This window comes from Xenopus tropicalis, chromosome 1 (assembly GCF_000004195.4).
Source record: "Xenopus tropicalis strain Nigerian chromosome 1, UCB_Xtro_10.0, whole genome shotgun sequence".
NCBI lineage: Eukaryota > Metazoa > Chordata > Amphibia > Anura > Pipidae > Xenopus > Xenopus tropicalis.
In genome coordinates this window covers 163,201,528-163,226,964 of record NC_030677.2, presented here as the reverse complement: position 1 = coordinate 163,226,964, position 25,437 = coordinate 163,201,528, and the positions used below count along the sequence as shown (strand labels likewise).

The 25,437-nt window shown below is 38.0% G+C and overlaps 1 protein-coding gene across 1 annotated transcript in view; it reads left to right on the top strand.

Annotated features, from left to right (window-relative positions):
• The window catches only part of sh2b3 (SH2B adaptor protein 3), an 89,839-nt gene that overhangs the window by 21,866 nt on the left and 42,536 nt on the right, over positions 1–25,437 (top strand). The window contains 1 exon segment of the mRNA NM_001100247.1: positions 651–1,466. Within this exon segment, the coding sequence (NP_001093717.1) occupies positions 651–1,466 (816 nt within the window).

The window sequence follows — 25,437 nt, the reverse complement described above, 5'->3', positions numbered from 1 at the left end:
CTCTTGAATTTTCCAGATAAGGGATCTTCATCCCTTAAGTCTGCTAAAAATCATTTAAACATTAAATAAACTCAATAGGATTGTTTTGCCACCACTATGGATTCATGCAGCTTAGTTACCATCAAGTACGAGGTACTGTTTTATTATTACAGAGAAAAAGGCAATCATTTTGAAGTGTTTGCTTTAAGTGGGCTTTATGAGGAGATGGCCTTCTGGTAATTTTGAACTTTCTGGATAAAGGGTTTCCGAAAAAGTTATTTCTCTGTAGTTGATAATATATGTAATGCTGAAATAAGCTTGGGTATATTATCACAATGGTCACTGAACATATTCCAAAACTGAAACGGGTTACTGTTGTATTAATGAATTATTATTTCTTGTGGGGGATTTGTTTCTAGTATATGTTTACTACATTGTATGTTATATTACAGGTAAATTGGCTTATATATTATTGTGCTGTCTTTCCTGTTTCTAAGACACCTTTATTCTGTAATCCATTGCACATAGTTTGTATTACCTGCTTTGTAGGAGCTGGCTATAAAATACAAAAGTGTTTACTAACTTCCTCTTAGTAAACATCTCAGTAAATCTTATTGTTCACGCAATGGAAAGCCCCTTTTACTTAGTGTTTCCTTTTTCTGCTTTCGTAGCACACCACAATTGCTTCAGTCACTGCAATGAATGGGGACACTATTCAGCCTGAAAGTTCATCTGTCCCGCAAGGCTGGAATGAGTTCTGCAAACTCCACGCTATCTCCACGGCAAGGGAGTTGGCAAAGCAGTATTGGTTATTTGCTAACCAGAATCCACAACATGACATTCTGGCAGCAGAGATCTTCTCATTGCATTTTACAGATCTTTTCCAGCAGTATTTCAGGAACGAGGTGAGGGAAAGCTGGGGTATGGACCAATACAGATTTTTCCCCTTCAGCAGAGTCAAAGATTATAGAGAGACAGGTAGGAGGCCATCAGATGATCCTTCCAGTACGGTTGCAGCAAAATTGGAGGTAGAATTAACAGCACAACATGAACATATAGATCAGACTGTTTCTGACACTTCTGTACAACTTGCACCCAAAACATGGAGCTCTGAAGAACTTCGACCATGCAGCAGTACCCCAGCTGCGAGACCTTTTATCCGATTTTCCCTAGCCCAGTTTCGAAGAAGCATTAGAAATATATTCCGTAGAAAGTCTGCAGATTCTACTCCTCCTGAGACCAGGGAAGCAGAGACAGACTCAACAGAGCCACCATCCTGGCAAGGCTTGCAAAAACGGATTTTGCCTTGGACTATTACACGTGAGCCGACAATTGATGTTCGCAAGGAAGGGCAATTAAATTACAGCATGGTGGATGAAAAATGCATGGATGGTGGGACTTCTTGGCAGAGATGCCGTTTGGTTTTGCGAAAATCTGGGACTTTGGAGAGTGACGAGTACCTTCTGGAGTTGTTTGATCCGCCAAAGGTAAGGTGTTTTTATGAAGTATAGATAAAATGAATAGATGTATACCACATCACTCTTATTTATGAAATTTGCAATTAAACTGTATATTAAATATTAATCAGTTACAGCTCAATGTAAAATATCAGTTTTTATTATTATTTATATGCAGTGCCTCCTCACTATTGGGCATCTTTTATTTCATTCTGTTGAGCTCATAGTGCTAATAAGAAAGTTTACCTATTAATACATTTAGTTCACAGTTAATCAGACGGTGCTTTTTTATTTTTAATTTTGTCCTTTAAATTATTGAATATGTTAGTATTATACCTCTATTATTTGGTTGCTAGTCTTACTGACCATAGCCGCAAGTCATGTGTTTGATTGAAACAAGCCCTATTGTCCCTTGACAAAACAGGACAGTGCTTGAATAAAGATGAACTATGAACAAAAATAATAGAGACTTGTTAGTCTACTTAGTTAGACTACTTAGTAAAATGTTATTGTGAAGAAAAGTGAAAAACAAAAATTAATTTAAAAAACATTATGATAATGATAAAACAAGTGCATAATGTCTACAACTAATGCTATCTACAACATACTTAAAGTAAATGTTAAGGTTATCTCACTCTTTAAGGCCCCGTCACAAGGGTTTCTTTTGTAATTGCTCATTTTCCTGGTAGTCCTGTGACTTTGCTTCCTGCTGAAAAAGGAAGTCGTACTTTATTGGTAATATGTTAAAATGGCTGGTACGACACACCTAAGGAGCAGTAGTAATCAGAGTCAAAAACTGTGGTAGATCAGACTTTTTATATATTGAGCTTGAGGAGTCAGTGGCTATAATTGGATTTGTCTTATTATTTTTTGGTTATGGTTTTTATGGATGTAAGAAGGAGGTAGGTTAAGCTATAAGGGCAATGCCACATGATGTATTTTCTCTGCCAGTGTGTCTACGGTGGGTAAAAAGATGCACATCTGCTTCCTTCCGCCCCTAAATTACTGTGCATTGACAGGCACAGCATCGGCCTGGTGTGCCCTTAGACAGGCTGGACTTAAGCACGGAAACACAAAAGTATGCATTTTGCACCAATCTCCAATGCAATGCTTCTCAATACACAGTGCTTTCAGGAGGAAGGTCCATAGATATACCAGCAGATAAAACGCCACGTGTGATGTGGCCCTTAGGCTAAACTAGAAAGTGTTTGTGTCTTTGTTTGTCAAATAGATGGAATAAGTGAAAAGCAGACTTTGAAATAGTTTATTTGCTATATTCTCTGGTGCTGTGATAAATTATAGAAATAGATTTCACCTATCCAGCCATGGTGTATCTCTGTGACACTCAAAATCAGCTGCGGGTATGGTTAAGACCCTTTCCCTTTACAGATTAACATATGCAATCTTTCTGATACATTATTGATTCGTTTAGCTTTCTGTTACATTATATATTATATATATAACCCTGTCTAATCTGTGTCCTGTTTGGACTGTGAATATTTCCAGTTACCTTAAGCCTGTGTCTGGCTGTTCGCATAACACACAGAAATCCTGCAAAATGGTTCAAATGGGTTGCAGTTTAATTTTCATGCAGCTGATTATTTAGTCTTGAACTGAAATTTCATGGTATGATCCAGTCCTGAAAGATTTCATTTCAGTGCAGTGCAGGCCTGTGGCTGAGTGTATCCTCGTGCCAAGGAATTTATGAATTGAAGCTTTGGCCTCAGAGTTAATTTATTCTTGTGCCAAGGTATTTATGAATTGAAGCTTAGTGTGGCTTTTGGAGGTTTGCAATTCCCATTCGTTTATACCAGGTCATTTGCAACTGATTTTAATGAATTTTATGAATGAAATACATCTGTGCACGCTTTTTGTGCGCATTTATAACTTAGTTTTGTCGGGACAGTGTTGTCATTCTGCTACCATAATATGTTAGTGTTCCCACTTCAACACTGTTATTTTTTCTTATATGATTTAAAAATGTGGTTTGCTGTGCTGAGTTCACTTAAAATATTGAGATTTAAGCAGATTTTTCAGTGATACTAACTGTCCTCGACTTTTAACCCTGAGCTGAAAGGAAATGGTTAAGCTCCTGTTTGGTTAAACTGTTCTCTATACTTAATATACTGTGTGTAGTGGCCAGGATACAAAGCATTAACATTCTTTATATAATGTACTGTTTTTAAGCTACAAGTTTTTTGAAATACAGATGTCATGCTTAAAAACAGTAGCTTGTACTTGATCCCAACTAAGCTGAAAAAATCTATAGTGGTCGCAAAACAATCTTATTGAGTTTATTTAATGTTTAAATTATTTTTAGCAGACTTAAGGGATGAGGATCCCTTATCTGGAAAATCCAAGAGTCCTAAGCATTCCGTATGATCCTATACCTGCATATAAAAATGCTATGCTATAAGGTTAAGAAGAAAACAGTACTGTGAAGCTAATCCTCCAAAAAGGGGTGGTGGTATATCCCAGTTGGTGCTGAGATGCTGCCTTTTTAGGGGGAAAAACATTTTGTATTGATTTTTTTAAAAGTCTTGCTAATATAATTGTTCCAGTTATCTCTCTATGGATTTAATAGACACTGTACCAAGAATGAGACATCTTTTCTGTACTTTATGCCACCTTTGTTGTAGCACATGGATTTTCACAAATGGCATGTAATATCGTAATGTGCATTAAATTTGGGCAAGTGACCATGGAATACTTTAGTCAGTAAGTTCTTAAATGTATACCCTAATGCAGAACCAGGCATTAGTAGGCTTATTACTGCCTGTTGGTTGCAATATTAGAGTGTGTATATTTTTCTTGGTATTTTATCTTTATTTTTATATTATACAAAAGAGTCATGAGTATCCTGTTAATTATATCCTTATTAACGGTTCCTAGTAATGTCATCAATGCAAATAATGTACCACCCCCTTTGTAAAATATGATTAGAAGTTGCTCTTGGCATTATACTCTTATATAGTCATAGAATTCCTCAGTAATGTATAATATCCTTTATTTTACAAATAAGAGATACATTATTTACTATATAATCCTATAAGTACAGTATTGCAGTGAATGTGATTTTTTTTTTATGGCATTGGGAGGCCTTGGGTCTGAGAAAAGGAGGTGGGGTCCCTGAAGAATTGTGTATGCCAGCGCTATTCGCACCTATATGTATTTTTCCTAATATTAAATATTTTGAGGAACATTTGGAGCACAGTTGGCTGAGTTGTGGAGAGGTTTAGGGCAGCTAGTTTGCAAACAGCTACCAGCTCAAAGTGGTGAATGCAGAAGTTGTCTTTTCTCCTTCCTATCATTTAGTATGGCATCAGGAGGAAAATGATTGAGAGATTTCTATGTTTGATGCTGAACTGTTTTTTTTTTCATAATTTATTCTAAAAAGTGAATAATCACAAACTGTTGAAAACCTTGATCGTGCAGGTTTCTGGCTCCTAGTTTGAGTCACATGGAGCCAAGGTCAATGCAAGTTCAGTGACGGACTCTTTGTCAGTTATCTGTCAGCCTGCTTTGGGAACACCTCGGGGAAAGCACTCTAATGCTGCATCTTGCTCTCTTCATTGATAAAATGTAGGTGGTGCGTGTGCGTGGTTTTATAGATATATACTGTTGACATGGATGATGAAATGCCTGTGCTGGTAGTGCCGCTGCTTCCTCCTCATCTGTATTTGCCAAACTGTGCCAATAGCTGAGCCACTGACAGCCTATTTTATACCTGTGTGTTTTTGAAAGAAACCTTTCTGTCACTACAGAGCACCTGTTGCATAACAGCAGTTCCTATTCACTTTGAATTAGTGGTGATTTCTAGTGTTTTATTCCCCTCGTGTGCACCAGAAAAGCGATTTAAATTGAGTGGAGGCTATTACCCTTAAAAATTAAGTTAAGGAGCCAGTCATAAAAGAAGTTATATTACAGCATTGCTGTAATTCTCTGGGCATCAAACAAACCAAACATTGTTGTCTCATCCCGTTAGGTAAACTACAATATGTTGGAGCAGCTGCTTTCATAGATTTCTCTGACCTGGAGTGATTGGCAGCAGAATAACTATGTGAAAGACAACTTTAAAATGTACAGCACCAAACAAAAAATAAAAATTGACAGTACAAATATTAATATGCATGCACATGTATGGGGTCTGTAATCCAGAATGCTCAGAGACTGTGTTTTCTCTATAAGGGGTCTTATAGAATCACCATACTGTCTTCTACAAAATAATTTAAACATTAAATAAACCTATAGGATTGTTTTGCCTCAAGTAAGAATTAATTGTTTCTTAGTTGGGATCAAGTGCAAGGTAGTATTTCCTTATTACAGACAAAAAGGAAATATATATTTTAGAATTAGAATTATTTAATTAAAAGTAACTCTATGGCAGATGGCCTTAATTTACAGTTTTCTATGTAAAAGTAACCAGTTTCCCGATACCTGCTGTTTTTTTCTGCATTAATACTGGGCTTTGAAAGTGACTAGACTCAGGTGGGAAATCATCATCTGACAGTTTATTGAGAATTTGAAATGTGGAATGTAGGAATCAAAACATGCAACAGTCTGTAGTAAAAAGCATTTTGCAAGCTATGTTAGTAAAAATAAAAGTTGGAACACAAATACTATTATGGCATACAAATGAAGAGAATCGACCAATAAAAACAAAGAAGCACCTTATACAAGATATAATAGCATATAAAGTTAGGAAGAGGGTACTAAACACACTAAAACATGCTCAAGCACAAACAGAAGAACGAATAGTGTGCACAGTAAAAACAAAAAAGGGACAAAGTGTTTTTTGTTATGTAAAAGGAAAAGCGTAATAATAAGGCTAGAGGCACTCATTGGGAAATATACTGAGAGATACCAAGATGTTGCAGTTAACTTAATAGCTTTTACAATAAAAGGTGGTCATACACATTCAGATTTTAGTCTTCTTCCAACAAATGTTTGGATGTCAATCGTGCATTTAAATGCAATATCTAAAACTAACATTCAAAATGAAATTGAAGTAGGATAAAGTGCTAAATCTGAGGAGGTTTTGAACATGAAATAGTTGGCAGGCACCAATTATACTCAAGTGTCTTCCTGTAAATGCATTGTAGTTCTTCCAAGGATATCATCAGATACACAATACATGCGCAGATCGTGTCCCATTGACTTAATGATCAATTGCCATGGTACGAAAATTATCAGAAAGATCATTCTGAGCCCATACACGACCCAAATATAATAAGAAACACAGTTTGGTATAATTATATTGGTGCATGTATGGGCAGCTTAAGGTCAATATGTAACGGAGAGCTTTACTGTCTGGTGAAAAATGTACTCTCCCGGAGGTAATGAAGCACCTGTGACAATACCTGCCCCTTACTTTTGAATTGTTCCCTGTAAAACACTTTGTAAAGCACATGTTGCAATCCGGGTTAAATGCTCAAAAATACCTCCTTCTGCATTTTCACCATTACATGTGGCAATTCAAATGGAAGTGAACAGGCAGGTATTGTACAATACAATTGGTATTGTTTTGTGCTTCTGTTCTAGCCCAAGGCAACTAAAGCCCCTTTAGCAGGGAAGATCTGTGGTCCCAAAGATGCCCCCAGTAACTCAACCAACTTCTTTTCTGCTGATTCCCTGAACATGTGCTGCTTAGGGACCGACTCACAATATACTGTATATACAGAATATAAATGTCACAATATAAGGCTGATTAGAAATTAACACAGTTGATTACTGCATGGCAGCTCTTAAACCAGTGCCATTAGCATCAGACTTTAGTCATCAGCCCATTAGGGTCAGCTTATAGGACAGACAAACATCATTTTCTTTGCTTGATAATTTATGACCCCTAAGTTTAGCTTCTCAACAGCTGCTCAGAGCACACTGAGCATGTGAGTGTCACTGACACTTCTAACAGAAGTGTCCAGTATGGTCACCCCCTGTGACAACTTTAAAGGACTGGATTATTACTACAGAGAGATGTTAAACATTTAGGCTGGTTCAATAAGTTAATTACATAAAATGTCATGTCTAGCCATATTCATTTTTAGGGTTTAGTTCTCCTTCAAATTGTTGGAAGGAATGATTCTTCTGACTGAAGGACATATGGGGGTATATTTATTATAGTGCGTAAGCCTATAGCAACTAGGAATGCACCGAATCCAGCCTTTTTTTAAACTATTCGGTTTCGGCCAAATCCTTGCTCTGTGCCAAACCGAATCTGGGTCGTAATTAGCAAGCATGGGTTAAATGTTAGGTGGAAATTTTTTTTTTTACTTTCCCGATTTGGATTTGGATTCGGTTCAGTATTCGTCCAAATTTGTCGGGGTGGGTTTGGGGGGTTGGCGATATATATGCCCCATAACCTGCTACTTTATGAAAAAGGCAGCAGGCAGAATTGCAAGAATGTCGACCTGTTTTACATCAATAGTAAAGAAAGTGATGTAACTATTTGAATAAATCAAACCCCTGGAAGACTTCAGAATTTAAGAAAAGAGAGAAAGGAAAGACATAATAGAAATAGTCTAATATAATATGTATATATGTAATTCAAATGAAGGTAAACAGTTCAGTAGGAAAGTATTTTCTTGAGCTGGAAGATGGCCAAAAATGGGGAATACTGACAAGTAATCTAAGTAAGCACTTATTTACAGAAAGGATGATAAATAGATTGACTGGCTTTTTTCACTTCCCAAAACCCTCAGCCCTGGTTCTTCTAACAACAAACTGGGTTACTACCCTGCAAACATTGTGCATGGGCAGCCTGATATTTAAATGTCATAGCCTGGCATAGTGGTAGTGTGCAGTGTGCCACATATTGTTCTGCAAAAAATAGTGGTACTGGGCATTTTCCTAATGCTTTATCTCTGTACTTTTTTCCCCCTGGAGCAAAAGGTTTATATCCGATTAGATTGCAGATAAATTTGTTCTTGCCAATACCATTTTGCACAGGGTATCTTGTAAATTGGCAGATAAAGACGATATAATCATTTGGCCTTGTGACCAAAATAAATTGAACAGTACCTGTCCATGCAGCCTGATCAATCAGAAACTTAAACATTAGCCAGTATATGACCACATGGGTGGGGTTGAATGACGATTATATTAGTGGATTATATTGGTATCATCAGTGGATCATTTTTCTTACTATGTAAAGCCAAACAAATTCTTGGAAGATGATTAATCTTCTACTGTACAACAACATCACTAGTAGCCACTGTCCTTTAGCAGTTAAATCTTTTTGCTGTCCCTTAAAACTTGGGAAGGTTATTTGCAAATGTATACTGGAATTTCTTGGACAGGATACCACTTTGCCATCTACACTCCAGGACCCCCAAGACACCTGTTGGTTTGCTTCCTATGCTGATATACCCCTTCTAAAATAAACAGTGTTGGCAGAGTTTGTAGGCATAGTTGAGTCTGATTACAGAGTTTTCTCCGTGTAAGCCATACAACCATACACTATACAAGATGTGACCACATCCCCTCTTACTCACATGATTAACAAAAAAAAATCACATGGCTTTGAAATTCCCTAAGTAGCCATACTTCTGCATAATAAAGTTTTACTTCCCTCTGAGGGGGAACTGTTTCTTAGCACATTAGTGGGACTAAATTTAGGAGTTTTGAAATATGGGTGCAGCAAATCCCTGATTCTGTTCAGGATTTGGCTGAACCCCAGAACATTTTTCAGTATTTGGAAAAGCATGAATCCTTGCTGTTCCAAACCAAATCCCAAATTCTGTTACATGTTATATGACTTTGGAAACTTTGAAACACTGAACTTGATTTTTTTTTTCCTCAAAGATGACATCAGTTGGCAATTTTACTGAAATTTAAAAATACAAATTAGGATTGTCCCTCACAAGTTGCTGCTGAATAAAGAACCAAATCTATGGTACTTTATTCACCAGCAATATGTGAATGACAATTGGTATTAAATTAAATGCAAAATAACACACAGAATTTAGTTCTTTCTATAGAAAAGAGTAATTTGTTAAATATTCTTGGTTTTGTACTTGCAATTTTTGCTGCCATACTTTGTCTGATGCTTTTCTGTCTGGTCCTTTTTTACTGTATAAGATAAGTAAGGAGCCTTGCAAGGTAGAAATGCTGGCACCCTTAAAGTGGATGTTGGCATTGTACTGTTACAGTGCTGAAGCATATGAAACTTTGTATTTCAAGATATGAAGCAAAGATATAACTTAAACGTGTTGGGTGCTGCTGGTAATTTCACTGTACAGTTTGCAAAGTGCTCCCTGCTTAAGGAAAATTGTTGGAGTGGAAACCAATATGCCCACTTTGCAGTACAACACCTGGGTCAGGTCCCATGTTAACTAGGTTATAGCCAGGTTGACACTAGAATGTTTCTCACTTTTCAGGCCAAATCTAACCTAAACATGTCACTGGAATCCCATATGTAACCAGATTATTGCCAGGTTGACACTAGAATGTCTCTCACATTTTATTCCACAAAAAAAAAATAATAATCATCCAATCAGCCTTATTGCAATTCAGTATTCAGTTCAAACATGATACACACAGATTGGAATGACGGCATGGCGCTTCTGCAGTAGTACCCCAGGCCAGTACACTTTTTTTTAAGCAACCAGGAAAGGGGCCAGGGGTAGAAATTAAAATCACTGAGAGGGTGCCTAACATTTTGGCACCCTTCTAGTGATTATCCCGTTCCTTTTTCTTTAAATAATTATGCAGCTCAGACCCCCTGCTTCCTGAACGCACATATCCACCTCAGATTCATTAATGCCTTGACTGGCATAAAATCCACTTATAAAAATATGCAAATCCCCACAAAAATACAAAGTGTTAAAAATAAAATGTGGTTGGTAGTACAAATGGAAAAACCTACATCCCTAAACATAAAATGCAGAAATAGAAAAAAATCTATATCTCTAGATCAGGGGTGCCCAAGAGGTAGATCGTGGTCTACCAGTAGATCACTTAAAAGTTTTTGGTAGACCACAAGGCGGGATGCCATCCCACCACTTCTTTTGTGCCCCAACATAACAGAGCTTTTGACTGCAGCCATACTGCTGTGTTGACACTTGTATAATGTTATCTGAGCATTAAATGTGAATTTGACACTGCATTTATATATATTGCTATGTGTATTTAGGTATTAAACATCAGCTATTTTTATTAAAGTAGAGGCCAGGTGGCAAGAGTAGATCACAGGGTGACAAACTCTGGGTACCCCTGCTGTAGGTCAAAGTGCCAAATGAAAAGTAAGGCACTTCAGTGGCCACAAGCAATAAAACCAGCAGCTCCGCACATTAGTACATCCCCACTTAGTACAATCCCCTGATTAATTCAAATAATCCCTCTGACCCCCCCCCCCCACCTTTTCAGGTTAAGGTTCATGCCAAACTTGGCTGATTATCAGTCTCCGTGTAAACACCAACTGTACCTGTAAGTAAGTAAGTAAGTAGAGTTTTATTGTCATCCCAACAATATACTTACAAGTACACAGTGGGACGAAATATCGTCCTCCTGAGTCGAAAAAAGGTGCAATACATAATTATAATTACTATAATAATAAAAAATGAAATTAAATTAAAAAAAAAAAAATCACAGAACTGTGCAACACAAAATCAGTGCAGTGGTAAGGTAAAATGACTAAATGAATAAGCAGTACAGTACAAAATAGTGCAATATTGTAATTATTGGAGAGGGGTAAGCCGCATTATAAACATTGTGTTTTTTTCTTCTTCCTTTCAATTTTGCAATCCAATAAATGTGCAATGTGCAAGTTTATGCAAAAATTTGATAATATTCAAATAATTATGAATGTAAACGTACACACTTATAACTATATTAAAAAAAAGAAAAGTGTTATATACAATATTATATAGTGTTATGTAGTCCAGAAAAGGTGTGAAGTAAATAATGTAGTGTGGAGGAGGGCAGCACGGTGTTCAGGAGCCGGACTGCTTGGGGAAACTATTGCACAATCTCGCAGACTTGCTCCTGATGCTGCGGAGCTGTCTTCCAGATGGAAGAGGAGTAAACAAGTGGTGGGAAGGATGGTAGGGGTCAACCATGATGCTAATGGCTTTACGAAAGCAGCGTGAGGTGTAAATATCCTGCAAACTGGGTAGAGAGTTGCCGATGATGCGCTCAGCAGTCCGCACAATCCTCTGAAGGGCTCTGCGGTCAGAGGCGTGGCAGTTTCCATACCAAACTGTAATACAGCTGGTCAGGACGCTCTCTATGGTGCCTCTGTAGAAGATGTTAAGGATGGATTTAGGGAGATGCACCTTCTTCAGTCGTCGCAGGAAGTGCAGACGCTGCTGGGCTCTTTTTGTCAGTGAGTTGATGTTTATGGTCCAGGACAGGTCCTCTGTGATATGAACACCGAGGAACTTAGTGCTCTTCACTCTCTCTACTGTGACACCATCAATGCTGAGTGGGAGATGGACAGCCTTGGTCTTCCTAAAGTCAATAATTAACTCTTTTGTCTTATTGAGATTGAGAGACAGATTATTGTCTTTGCACCAAAGTGCTAGCTGTTGCACCTCTTCTCTATACACTGTATCATCATTGTCCCTGATAAGTCCCTCCACTCTAGTGTCATCAGCAAACTTGATAATGTGGTTTATGTCGGAGTTAGAGGTGCAGTCAAGAGTCAGCAGCGTGAAGAGTAATGGATTCAGCACACAACCCTGGGGGGCACCTGTGCTTACCGTGATAGTATTGGATCTTGTATTCCCAATCTGTACTGTCTGGGGTCTTCCAGTAAGGAAGTCCAGAATCCAGTTGCAGATGGAGGTATTAAGTCCGAGCAGATCCAGCTTGCTAATCAGCAGCTGGGGGATGATAGTATTGAATGCTGAGCTAAAGTCAATGAACAGCATTCTTACATATGCATTACGGTGATCCAAGTGTGACAGGGTCAAGTGAAGTGCCATTGAAATTGCATCATCTGTTGATCGGTTTGATTGATATGCAAACTGTAATGGATCCAGTTTGGGGGGCAGCTGGTTCTTTATATGGCTCAAGACTAACCTCTCAAAGCACTTCATGATGATTGAAGTAAGTGCTTCTGGGCGGTAGTCATTGAGTTCCGAAGCTGTAGCTGTCTTTGGGACAGGTCTGATGATGGTAGTTTTAGCCATTGCATTGGCCCTGGTGTAGGCACACAGAGTGCACTTTGTATACTTCTGAGTGAACTTTGCATGCTTATGTGTTGTCTGCACCCAAGTCTGCGCTGTGGCATTTATTCAGCCACAATAGTGTACCTCTACAGATATTATTGCATGCAGTTGGGATGCCTCCATAATTCCGGTGCGTTAAAAAGTAAAACAAAATAAAAGCAAACTACCTATATGTAACTGGGGTTATCCATTGTCAGAGGCAGATACAGTGCATGAGTGACAGTCACAACACTTTACTGTTGCCTCCTGACTTTAGCTTCATGTGTAGCTTACCAATTATAGGTAGGAGGGAAATAATAGGGGAAGTAGATCATATGGGTCCATATATAGGAGACCATGTAGAGGGCCCAGTGAAGTCCTGATTAGCAGCTCTCATATAAGTTTGCAGAGCAGATCATCTTGCAAAGTTTTTGAAGACCTGGAGGGCTTTTTCTGTGTGGTCCAGTAACATTGTCAATGGGTATATTTGTAATGGCACAGCTGGCTAGGCAGATGTGGAATCAGTCCAAAGTCATCTGTACAGTCTTTGTTTTGTAATTTTGTCTTTTCCTGCTAATGATTTCTTGAAGGTAGACTAGTCATGAAAACTTGCAAGGGTGTAGAGCTAAATATGGCTTTATCGTCATGTGGTTGGGAACCCCACATCGTGAGGTCTTTACATTTGTAAAACAGGTAATTTACAGAGATAAAACTAACTCTGCAGATGAAAAAAGATAATAAAAAAAGATATGAGCTGCTCTGCTGGCATGTAACACTCGGAGTGCAAAAATGGTGTTCTATTTAGCAAACCCAGTAGAAGATGTGCTAGTGAGTGCAGAGGCAGGGAAAGTGTATTGTTCTTAGAATTAAGAGTTTGTACCGGAAACCCATGTGATAGCATAACAGCCACATGCAAATGTAATCTGTCACTGCAGCTGTTGGAAAGTGGGACTCCCCCCTCAATCCCAGGCTCACTGCACTGCTTCAGCAATTCAAACTTTTCAATTACCTTTAGGTAAATATTTAGGAAATTAAGTACCCCCAAGCCGAGGAAGTGAACATCTCACCCATATATAATACAATACAATAAAACTACTGTTAGTGATGTGATTTTTTTTAATGTTTTCAATTGTTTCCAAATGTTACAATTCCTTGCTAATAAGCTTCCAGAATGTACATATGGTTTATAATGTGCTATTGTTTCAACAAATATTTTTTTAATTTAAAAACAATTAACAACTGGTATTGAACCAGTATCATTATGTGATGGGACAGTTCCTCTAAATTAAATTATGTGAAAATATTTGTAAACTTGTGGAACCATGTGCAAATCTTTAACCATCTTGGATGAACCTGATCAGTCAGTCATTTGTTTTCCAGGTCAGTGATTGTATTGCATAGGGCCCTCTCAATATTTGACTAAGTCTTGATCAGATATAACTCAGGGAAGCCATTTTATTGGCACCACAAATGCTGTAATAGGATACTCAATCCTATATCAGTCTGGGTATGGACAGTATTGGAACATGGAAATATTTCTATGCCAGTCACATTTAGAGACCAATGTTGAGATGATTGTGCATAATGGATGTGACTGTGACGCTTGATCTTTTGCTGTAAACACTAGTTATGTTTGATGGCTCTGTATGTAATTGAATTTCGTAATACTGCCTTCGGTGCTGTACTCAGTACGCCGGTTATGGCTTCCTCCTGCTTCTGTGATTATTTTAGCTTTAGCTGACTGTTTCAGTTCTGATTTCTCTTATGCCCATGTACAGGATGTATGTTTTAGCTCACTGCTTCTTAACCTTTGTCTCACAGGATGCAGATAGAAAAAGAGACTCGGTGACACCATAATTAACTTAGAATTAATTTTTGATGTTATTTTAAATACATTATAGGAAGGAATTGAGTGGGGGTTAATGAGAGCAATCCTAAACATTATGGCAAACCCTAGTTTGGGAGAAGGAATGAGAGGGCCAATTTTCAGGTTTTAGCATACTGCCCATGGGTAAGTCTAGTGCCTGGGAAGGTGTGATGGTGCAGCCTTTTGAAAAGGAGTCTAATAATTACAGATGACGCAAGTTAAATCATTTTCCCAAATCTGAATATGCAAACAAGGTCCATATTTGAGTGATTCTAAAAAGCATGCATTTTTTAATTGTGCAGTATTATGTATATGTTCTGCTGTTCAATATCGGTGTGCAGTTTTTCAAGACTTGCTGTTTTCTCAGCCCAACAAAGCTCTATTTTTGGATATTAAAGACAAAAATATAGTTAATACAGAAAAAGTTCTCTCTTGAGCACTCTTAATATTATGCAATATTGTAATAACATTTTGGTAAAACAGAATGATTTAAATGCCTATTTTTCCTGCTTGCACCTGCTGTGACAGGGACAGGGCTGGCAGTCCAGGTGTTATTTCCCTACACAGGAGACCTTTCCAGTTAGAAGCCTTCCTCGTAAGGCACCCTGCCTCCCTCTGCTGTCATAGAACTAGGCTCAGTCAGGAGGGGTAATGCATCCAGAGGTGTGGAACAGGCAGACCAGAAGTTCTAAGTATCTGTATGTAGCCTTCTTAAAAGGCTGATTCACCTTCAAGTTAACTTTTGGTATGTTAAAGAATGGCCAGTTCTAAACAACTTTTTAATTGGTCTTCATTATTCATTTTATTATAGTTTTTGAACAATTTGCCTTCTTTTAACAGTTTGCTTTTAAATTGGGGTCACTGACCCCAGCAGCCAAAAAACTTGCTTGACGAGGCTACAATTTTATTGGTATTGTTTTTCTATTCACGTCCTCTGCTATTCATATACTGCCCTTTCATTTAAACCACTCCCTGGTTGCTAAGGTAAGTTGGACCCTAGCGACAAGATAGCTGCTGAAACTCCGAACTGGACAAAAAGTGAAATGTAATCAGAATATTAATCTCTACATTATACTAAAAGTTACTCAAAGGCGAGCAGCTCCTTTAACTCTGGCCTCCTTGTCTTAAATTGATACAGTGCTCACAGAAATCTGAAATACAAGTACCTATCCATCACTTAGGGGGATGCAATTGCCCTTAGCCTACCTGCAGCTTCTAAGACCTTTCTACTGTTGGCCATTCTTGCTTGTCCTGATTTGTATCTTCATTTTGCCTTCAACCTATAGGCCTGTATTGTAGTCCATCCTAGCATTTATCTAGTACCTCTGACTTGCTTAACTTACGGTAGGAGTACCTGCTGAAATAAAGAGTAATATGATATTGTAGCTCTCCTGTCTTTTTGCATGAACCTGACCCTCCACAACAGAAACATAATTCTTCCGGCTCTGTCGTACAGCAGGCAACCTACATTAACATGCAAAATAAAGCCTTGAGGGCCTACATTTTAGAGTAAAGAACCATGGAGATACTTAGTAGCAGCTACTTGTCACAGCTACTAAACGCCAGAAAATACCCTGCCATGGACACTACTGAGAATTGCCTCTGCTAAAACACACGTAAAGACAATTATCAGTAAATGATCAGCATTGTCTATTTCTGTAGCTGCTACTAGTAGCTCCGTGTGTCTTCACCCTTATAAGAGAAATTTTCTAATACAACAATGCTTCCTCTTAAGTATTTTGTGTATTTGGGGCTATGACGTTGGTTTCTCACCAGTGCCCATTTCCTCCTGCTTCTTTAAGTTTCTCCTGGAACAGCTACAAATAGTATAAACACAATCAAACTTCTTATCTTCACTGAAAAAGCACTAGTCCACTTCCTTCCTGTAAAACAGTCTATGCACAGCTAGCTTGCTGAACAATGACATTATGTTCACTTAAGCTCTCTGCATCAGCAGTACATTAAGTGGTATTCTATAAACATGAAACATCAGATAAGGCTTGCCCGGCACACCCTGTCTGCACCCTTTCATACCCCTCTTAAAATCTTAACACTTAATTCCTCATTCTTGGTGAAAAAATATCTGATAATTTTGCTTTATCTATTGTCAAAAATTCAATTTCTTTGTCTCCATTTTTTTTTCTTGTATTAGTCATGTTTTTTACCTAGCTCTAAAATTAGATTAGTCTGTCAGATGAGTAGCCCAAGTGGTTCTTTCACTGGTGTAATAAATTACTGTTGGTCCCACTGCAATGGTTGTCCATTTGATAAGCAGCCTTATGTGCATTCAGCCACAGTCAATTATTCGTGCAGGGTTGCAATATTTAATGCCTTTATGCTGTTTTGAGTAACTTAACCCAAAAATAAAGGGAATTTCCTTTCCTTTACTTGCTACATTTCATTACATGCTGATAACTTGTTTTGAAGCTCCCTAAGCAAGAAGAATGTGTTTTTCTTATGTATTCAAACTAGGTACATTTCAAAGATTAAATGTCCACTTTATTATGCTTTCATTTTATTTGCCTCAATCTATAGGGTGATTGTTGCTGTTGTAATGAATGTGTTTTGAAATTTGAAATGTGTGAAATTTGTTGTCCTATTGATTTTTAAGATTAGATGAATGATGCTGGGCATCACACATATATAGTGCTTGCACATGGCAAAACTCCTTCGTTTAGCACCCAATACAAGGCTTGATTACAGGCTCTGGATAGTTGGACTCAACAATAGCCAAATGTTATACAGGTATGGGCATAATTTGGATTTTCATACCTTAAGTCTACTAAAAAAAAATCACTAATTAAACACTAATTAAACGTTCTGCATACAAACGTTCTGCGTACAAAAAGGATTAATTATATCTTAGTTGGAATCAAATACAAGCTGCTGTTTTATTTTTACAGAGAAAAAGGAAATCTATTTTAAAAATCTAAATTATTTGATTAAAATGGAGTCTATGGGAGACAGGCTTTCCATAATTTGGAGCTTTCTGGATAACGGGTTTCCGGATAACGAAGAGAAAGTCTGAAACCATTGCTATAAAGCATGAGGAGAGACCAGAGGGCCTGTAATATAATTTAATTAGGTCTGTATTGTTGGTTGCTTTTAAAAGCCTGTGACATTGCCAGGGACAGGGAATGAAAACCAGGAACTTGGCAACTGTGTATTTCATTGCTGAGCATATGTTTGACTAACTCTAGCTTAGTTTGTTGGTTGGAGTTAACGTCTCTCTTACATTTGTGGGAATTGTAAGATGGGGACTGTACTCCAAATAGGATAAAAAATTAGTTTTATTCTCAGATACTTGCACTGTAAAACCAGTGACAAACTAGCGCTGGGGAAAGAATTAGGTTTAGGACCCCACCTTAAAAAAACCTTAAAACAGACCAATCTGAGGACAAGTGCTCTTTAGGTCTGTGACCTACCTACATATAGGTCATCATACAAGTATGGGATCCATTATCCAAAACCCATTATCCAGAAAGCTCAGAATTATGGGAAGGCCAGCTCCCATTTTTCAAATTTTTAATAATTTACTTTTTTCACTGTAATAATAAAACCGTTTCTTGTTCTTAATCCCAACTAACGGGGTTTCGTATGATATTATCTGTACATGTATGGCCAGCTTTAGAAAGACCCCTTATCCAGAAAACCCCAGGTGTGATCATTATGGATAATAGATCCTGTATACAGTTTCTAGTAGAATTAAGTCTAAAGCAACTGGACTTTTTTTTAATGAAAACGTTTTACCACTCATTCATTGGCTTCTTCAGTTCGACTGTTAATAAACATCATCAAAGTTTTCTGTAGCCCAGTAAAATAAAATTATACCACATGAATGTTATTTTTATGAACACATTTCTAATCCTTAAGATTTATTAGGACCATCAATTTTTATTTTTTTTTTGCACCACACATACATTGCAGGTGGCTATTTATATCAGTTTCTACCCAGTCCTGATTGCCCTCTTTTATTAAGTGAACACATAGTGCAGGGGGAGTATATCCGTGCGATATGTCAGTGTAGTTAAGGATTAGGAATGATCTCCAACTTCTACCCTTTAAAGCAGGGATCCCTGAGGCACATTCAAATGGATATTATACCAATGAGCCACATTCAAATGGAAAAAGTGTTGGGGAGCAACAAAAGCATGGAAAAATTTCCTGGGGGTACAAATAAGAGCCATAGTTGGCTATTTGGTAGCCTCTATGTGGACTGACAGCCTATAAACGGCTGTTTCGCTGTACACTGGGTTTTATGCAATCAATACGTTCCTCCAAGCCACAAATACAAAAATGAGCATCTACTCTAAGGCCCCTGGGAGCAACATCCAAGGGGTTGGTGAGCAACATGTCGCTCAGAAACCACTGGTTGGGGATCACTGCTTTAAAGGAAGGTATGGTTCAGCAGAGTGCACTCTTCGGGTAGTGGGAAAAATAACCATAAACTACCATACACCTGTTATTTTAGTTGGATGGGCACATGAAAATAAACACAACATAACTGGCTTGGCCTAGGATCAAAATATGCTGGGGTCAGGGTTTTTATTATGGCAAGACAAAAAATTAGTATATCTGCCATTTATCATCCCATCTAAACCCCTCAAGTCATTGAAGTCATTGAATAAAAGTAGAACCACCATTCCCCACCCAAAGGAAATAAAAAAAATTATATTGGGAGTTCTTATTCTCTTTCATCAGTTGAAGGGTAGGCAGGTACTTTCCTATTTATTTAGATTTTTAAAAGTACCCACTTTAAGTAAACAACAGGAGACTCTCCCCTGTTATCTGTGAAATAGTAAATTCAGCAAAATCAATGTAGAAAAGTTAGCATTGCTGCCCATTGTGCTTATAAAGGAGATTTTGGGGATGAACCTAGGACTGTGCTGTATCTTGGGGTAATTGACCTTTAAGTTAGATGCTGGCAGGTATTGTTTTTTTGTAAAGCTGATTCAGTTTAAAGGCATGGCTCACCCTTTAGGTAAGTTACCTTTGGTAAGTTATAGAATTGCTAAAGATGGCCATACACCGTAAGATTGTAAGATTGTGGACATACACAGTAAGATTTGCTTGTTTGGTGAGGTCGCCAAATGAGCAAATATTTTCCCAGATATGCCTGATATGGTGGGTGATAACGGCCCATATACCCCATACACTGGCAGATAATCTGCCGAGTCGGTCTTAAGGACCCAAATCAGCAACTTTTCAATTGCCCTTTATTTTTTCTTTTGTATTGTTTTGAAATTGTTTGCCTTCTACTTCTGACACTTTCCAGCTTTCAAGTGGGAGTCACTAACCCTGACATTAGAAAAAAAACTACAGTTTTATTTTTATTGCTTTGTTTAATTATCCTTTTATACAGGCCCTCTCCCATTTATATTTGTCATTCAAATCAATGCCTGGTTGCTGTGATAATTTGGACTCTAGCAACCAGATAGCTGCTTAAATTTTGAGTGCTGCTAAATATAAATCAAAACCACAAGTAATAAATGAAGACCAAATGCAAATCGTCTCAGAATATCCTTCTCTACAGAATGCCAAATGATAATTTAAAGGTAAACCATCCCTTTAACACAAAGCTAACACATTAGCTTGTAGCTCTTGCTTCTGTTCTGTCCAATATGTCAGGCTCAAGTAGGGAATGGGGTTTTATCCTAAGGCTTGCCCCATGCTTTGCACACTGAAGCATAGGAACTATTGCTATATATAATTGCCTGATAATCAAATGGACTTTGCCGTTGCTAAGTACAGCTTTACTCAAGAAATCTAATTCCTGTCCCTTTTTCAGAATCATTATTCATTTAAGAAGATAATACCTGCAGTTGTTGCAACTACAAGTCCTTTTGGCTCGCTATGGTTTCATACTCCTCCTTTATTGAGAAATACATAAGATGTTAGTCTGCAGAGCCGTAGCAGATTTTCAGCAAGTAGTTTGCTGCAACACTTGCAACCACACAAGGATCTGTGTCATTGTGTGTAGTGTGATCTGCATGGAAAGCAGTAAAGTTGCAGTGTACTCTCGTCCTCCCTCATAGGCACTAAATGGAGCCATATTTACATTAGGATTGTGCTTCAACATCACTCGATCATCCCCAGCCACTCCAAGAATCTGCACATTTGCGGCACATGAACTTTTTCTTTCAACTATTGATTTGAATCATTTATTCTTCGAAGGTTGCTAGCTGCCTGTTACTTTCCATTTCTAGCCTTCAGTTCATGACATTGTTTTTTTGCCTTGCAATATAAAGGGTTTTTTCCCCTCTAACATGTATTTTAACCACATTTTTTTTCCGTTCTCAGTCTGACATGAAGAAAAACTTAACTCACTGCGCCTGTGGTCAATGCGAGTTGGTTGTTGACTAGCAGGTTTCTTATTTTGGAAACACTGTTTCTTGTATCCATGCTTCTCTGAGGTATATGAGAAGCAATGAAAGAAACCTCACATTTGTTCTGTCATAAAGGTTTAACCTCTTCGCTACTGGCGCGGATAGCATGTAATGCAAACACATATTATATATATATAATATAATGTGTCTTCAGTGAGATGGAGAGTCAATTGCCCATGAGCATTGGCATCCATTTCCCATCTATCTCATGATCTGCCTACATGATCTGGCCAAATTGAATCCTAATCCTTAAAATCACGTGACTTTTTGTCACATGTGCCCAGAAGTTTACATTTTTTAGCCACTCAGTGTGCGCGGTTATCTTTAGCCCTTCCATATCCTAATATGCATATGATTTGGTATTCAGGGGAATCCTTTAGGAAGGATTCGGTGCATCCATGCTTGCTTTACAGAGATAAAGTAATAGTAATTCCAAATTGTTTTCTATTGTGTTTGTCAAGTAAAATAAACTTCACTTACACCAAATAAATTATTTTAATCTTATTTTCTTTAGCCTTGGAATTCACAGTTGCAGCAAGAAGACAGTCACCATTTTGACACTGTTATTAAGGCAAGCTTTGTATCTTGCCAAAATCTATGGGGGGACCTGATGCTCATGCCTATGCATTGGGTACAAAATTAGATGGTGAGGAGGGAGGGGGAATGAGAGGAGGGCAGCAACATCTAAGAAGTTCTGAATTGAAAGTGAAAGTAATTGACACTGATTGACAGCTGGAATTTTAAATGCTTTTATAATTGGTTTGGATGTGTTAATAAAAAATGAGTTTGGGTTTCATGTTTAATTTGAAAAGGATTTTTATTATACAGCTTTTTATGCATGGGTGAGAACAAAAACCATTTTGTGGAGATGGACAATATTATTATTTTATGAATACTACAGTTATTTTGGCAAAGCAAATATAATTTAAATGGCAAGTGTATGTTATATATAATAACATACCTTTCTCCCTACATGCAGAGTTATTTTGTTTATCTTTTACAAGCAACTGAACTGCAGCTCTTTTATTGACTTCCTTGTCTAGCATTAAGCTCTGCACTTTTTGCTTTCTGAGTGCTCATTCTCTCTCCAACTATGATAACCTCAAAGAGGTGCCTACTGCACATGCTCACTGCCTCTGCTCCAATTATAATCAGCAGCAGTCAACTGAGAAGCTCTTTTACCAATGACTCTCACAGATTCAAGTCATTCTCTTCTGCGTGCCAAGAAGCACCCGACAATATCTGCCCGCTGACATTGGCCGCCAATTCTGGTTAATTGTCCGAAAATACACAAGAAGGTATTTTTAACTGATTACCTGGAATCACTGCATGTAATTTGTTTTACATGCGGGGATTCCAAGTATTATTAATGGGCAGGTGTTGTTGGGTGCTTAATGTCCATTTTTTGGAAAATCACTGTAAAAGGATGGTTGTATAATCTATAAATGTTGACTTTTGACCAGGTTATAGAATGTAGTTTACACATACAGTCTAATTTCATATCAAACACACGACACACGCGGCGATGGTGCGCAATTAGTCACAGTGACTTGTATAGAAACCTATGGCCGGTAAGTGGACAAGATTAGTTGCCGCGACCAACTTTAAAAAAAAAAAAAAAAAAAAATCACCGTGATTTATCGGCCTGTGTGTCTTCAACCTAAAGATACTGCTGAATTGGAAGCAGGCCAATGAATACTGAGATTTGGCAGAATCCCAAACAATATCCTGGATTAAGTGCTTAATTAAAATGACTCCGGAACAAATATAGATAACAGCTGTGTTTGCAGTCATCTGAGGAATTCCAGTCTGTTATAAGGCACACTGACGGAGACTATCTCCACCTCCATATTGTGCAAGTTCCGCACCTAGACTCTCAATAGCAATGTTGGATTGCCTTCTACATAGACATCAGAGGGGTTTGGACTTTATCTGCTTTGAGCTATTTTATCTGTTGTGTCTTTTCAAATGCCTTTTATATATATATTTTTGTTAACTTTCATGAATGTGGTTATCCCAGTGGCATAGGCATTATGCTGCACAGCTGCAGGCACTGCAAATTCACTTGGGGAGGGGGCAGGGGTCCTATGTGACTATGCTAAAAGTAAAAATCTTTGCCTGCAGTAGTGGTTAGTTTTCTTTTAAAATTATGTGTAAACCTAATTACTATTGTAAGGAGAAGCTATCTGTCCCTTGCAATTCTTTGTACTGCTGGCTCTGACTATGGAAGCCAACTTATTAATAAGTTAATGTGTATTGGAAAGACAACTCATTTCATTAGGCAATATTTCAAAATTATTTTTGGCTCTACACTTTTTTTTTTTTTTTAATTTCAAGGGTAATTGTCATTGCTACTGAAAGCATTATCTGCCAATCTCTTAATATTTCATCCTCCACTGTTTTTTCTGACTACTCATACTAATAATACTTCCCCCAGCTAAGACCCCTTTTGCCATGGTACTTTGCATGTTCTGTGCAACTGACAGACCTAAGAACAAGGAGAATAAATTGTGCAAAGCATTGTGGAAATTAGAGTCTTGGCTCAAGAAGAGTTGATTACTGCTAAATTGGTTCTGTAGTCTGACAAGCACTGAAGACGAACAGATGACTACATTAAATAATTATATTTACAAATAACTAATAAGATAATTAACAATCAGAGGGTATTAATTAACATTACATTTTCAATATAAAAAAAAAGATTGTGTTTTATTACATTCTTTGCACGTAATGATTGGCCTTACAGCTGAAGCAGAAATATTCTGTGCGTGCCTAAAATATGTTTAAGCTGAGGAGCAAGTGCTTGTGGTGAAGCAGTAATATGTGACGAACAGTATTCGATTGTAAAATGCAGAACTGGCTGTGTTCTATTTCTGCTGCTTTCTGTTTATAGATATAGGAAAATATGCATTTTTCTGCCATTTGCATGGTTTCAGTTTTGTTTCTGTGGCCCAAAATAAGGATGTGAAAATGGCCCATAATGTATATAAAATGTATATAGCGACGAGAAGCAAAAGGCTTGGGAACTGACGCAGCTTTAAGGCGAAGATACACGGGTAATTTTAAAAATGCAAGTTGCTTTGACTAATTGTGTGACATATGTCTTGCACAGACTTTTAAAATAGTTGCGACTACGAATTGCTGCGTGTGTCTTCACCCTTAGGGCTCTGGCACACGCGACATATGTCCCTTGTCACGGGCGACAAATCTCCATGTTCGCGGAGAAAATGTAAGTCGCCGGTGGGATAGCACCCGCTGTGCAGGCGATTTCGGCAAATCGCCTACGCAGCATGTGCCATCCCACCGGCGACTTACATTTTTGCGGGTGGGATGGCAATTCGGGGAGATTAGTCGCCGCGAACAGGGAGATTTGTCGCAGGCGACTATCTAAAAGCTTGCGAGTTTCTATAGATGTCAATGAGAGTCATCATAGGCAAAGACAAGTCATATTCTCAAACTCAAATTTTTTGCTGTAAATGCATTACTAATTAATAAGGGAATGGGGTTCCCTTATTAATAAATAAGTGACCATTCGATATGCGAGTTTATTCATTTTAGAAAAACAAACTTGAATTTACAAACTTGAAAATTAATAAACAAGTCTCCATGTTTGGCAATGGACTAAATGCATCTCTTGCCTCATCCCTGCTATATTTCAAACTGAAAGTAAAATATAGAAAACTGCTATCTGTCCCTTATTTATGTGGGCAAGGTGTTCCTTCTTTCTCATTCATTTACAGCAGCGCGTGAGAAATCTGATCTCGGCTAAAACACACCAGATAACAAACGTTATCACTTTATAACAGGACTATCACTTTTTGGCAATAAACAGCAATGATTTATTTTCACTTTCTGAATTGCTGCAATATTCTAAGCAGACTTGTTGCCAACAATAACTGTAGTACATGTACATTGTTTGCTGCTGACATAGCTAGATGATACGTCTTGCAATTATCTGGCATGGTATGGTCCAAGCAAAAAGTTCTTAGTCCCAAAATATGCTCTTTATGGCAGTGCAATTGTTAAGCCAGTCAGCCACAAAATAATTTTAATGTCTTTATGCCCATGTTCGTAATGTGCCGGAGCTCATTATACAGACTGATGCAGAGGGTTAATGTCTGTGTGTATGGCTACATCAAGCCAGTTAGGAAAGGGGACTTTTATATATGTGCCTTAATACAGCCATTTCTTACACTTGCTGTCACATATCCATAATCCTAATAGAGAGCAATAGTTTATCAACCAGTACCATATAACTAAGACTTTCATTTTTTGTTGTGCTGCTGACAGCCTAGGTTTAACTTGTTATTTATTTATTTTTGCAGGGTCAGTAATACCAGACAATCAGATTAATATATCGTCACTAAGGGCTCTGGCACACGGACACCTGTTCGCGGGCGACTAATCTCCCCGAGTTGCCATCAGTTGCTATCCCACCGGCGAAAATGTAAGTTGCCGGTGGGATGGCACACGCGGTGGCGCGATTTCGGCAAATCACCGAAAATGCCTCGCGAGGCAACTTTGGCGATTTGCCGAAATCGCCTGCGCAGTGTGTGCCATCCCACCGGCGACTTACATTTTCACCGGTGGGATGGCAA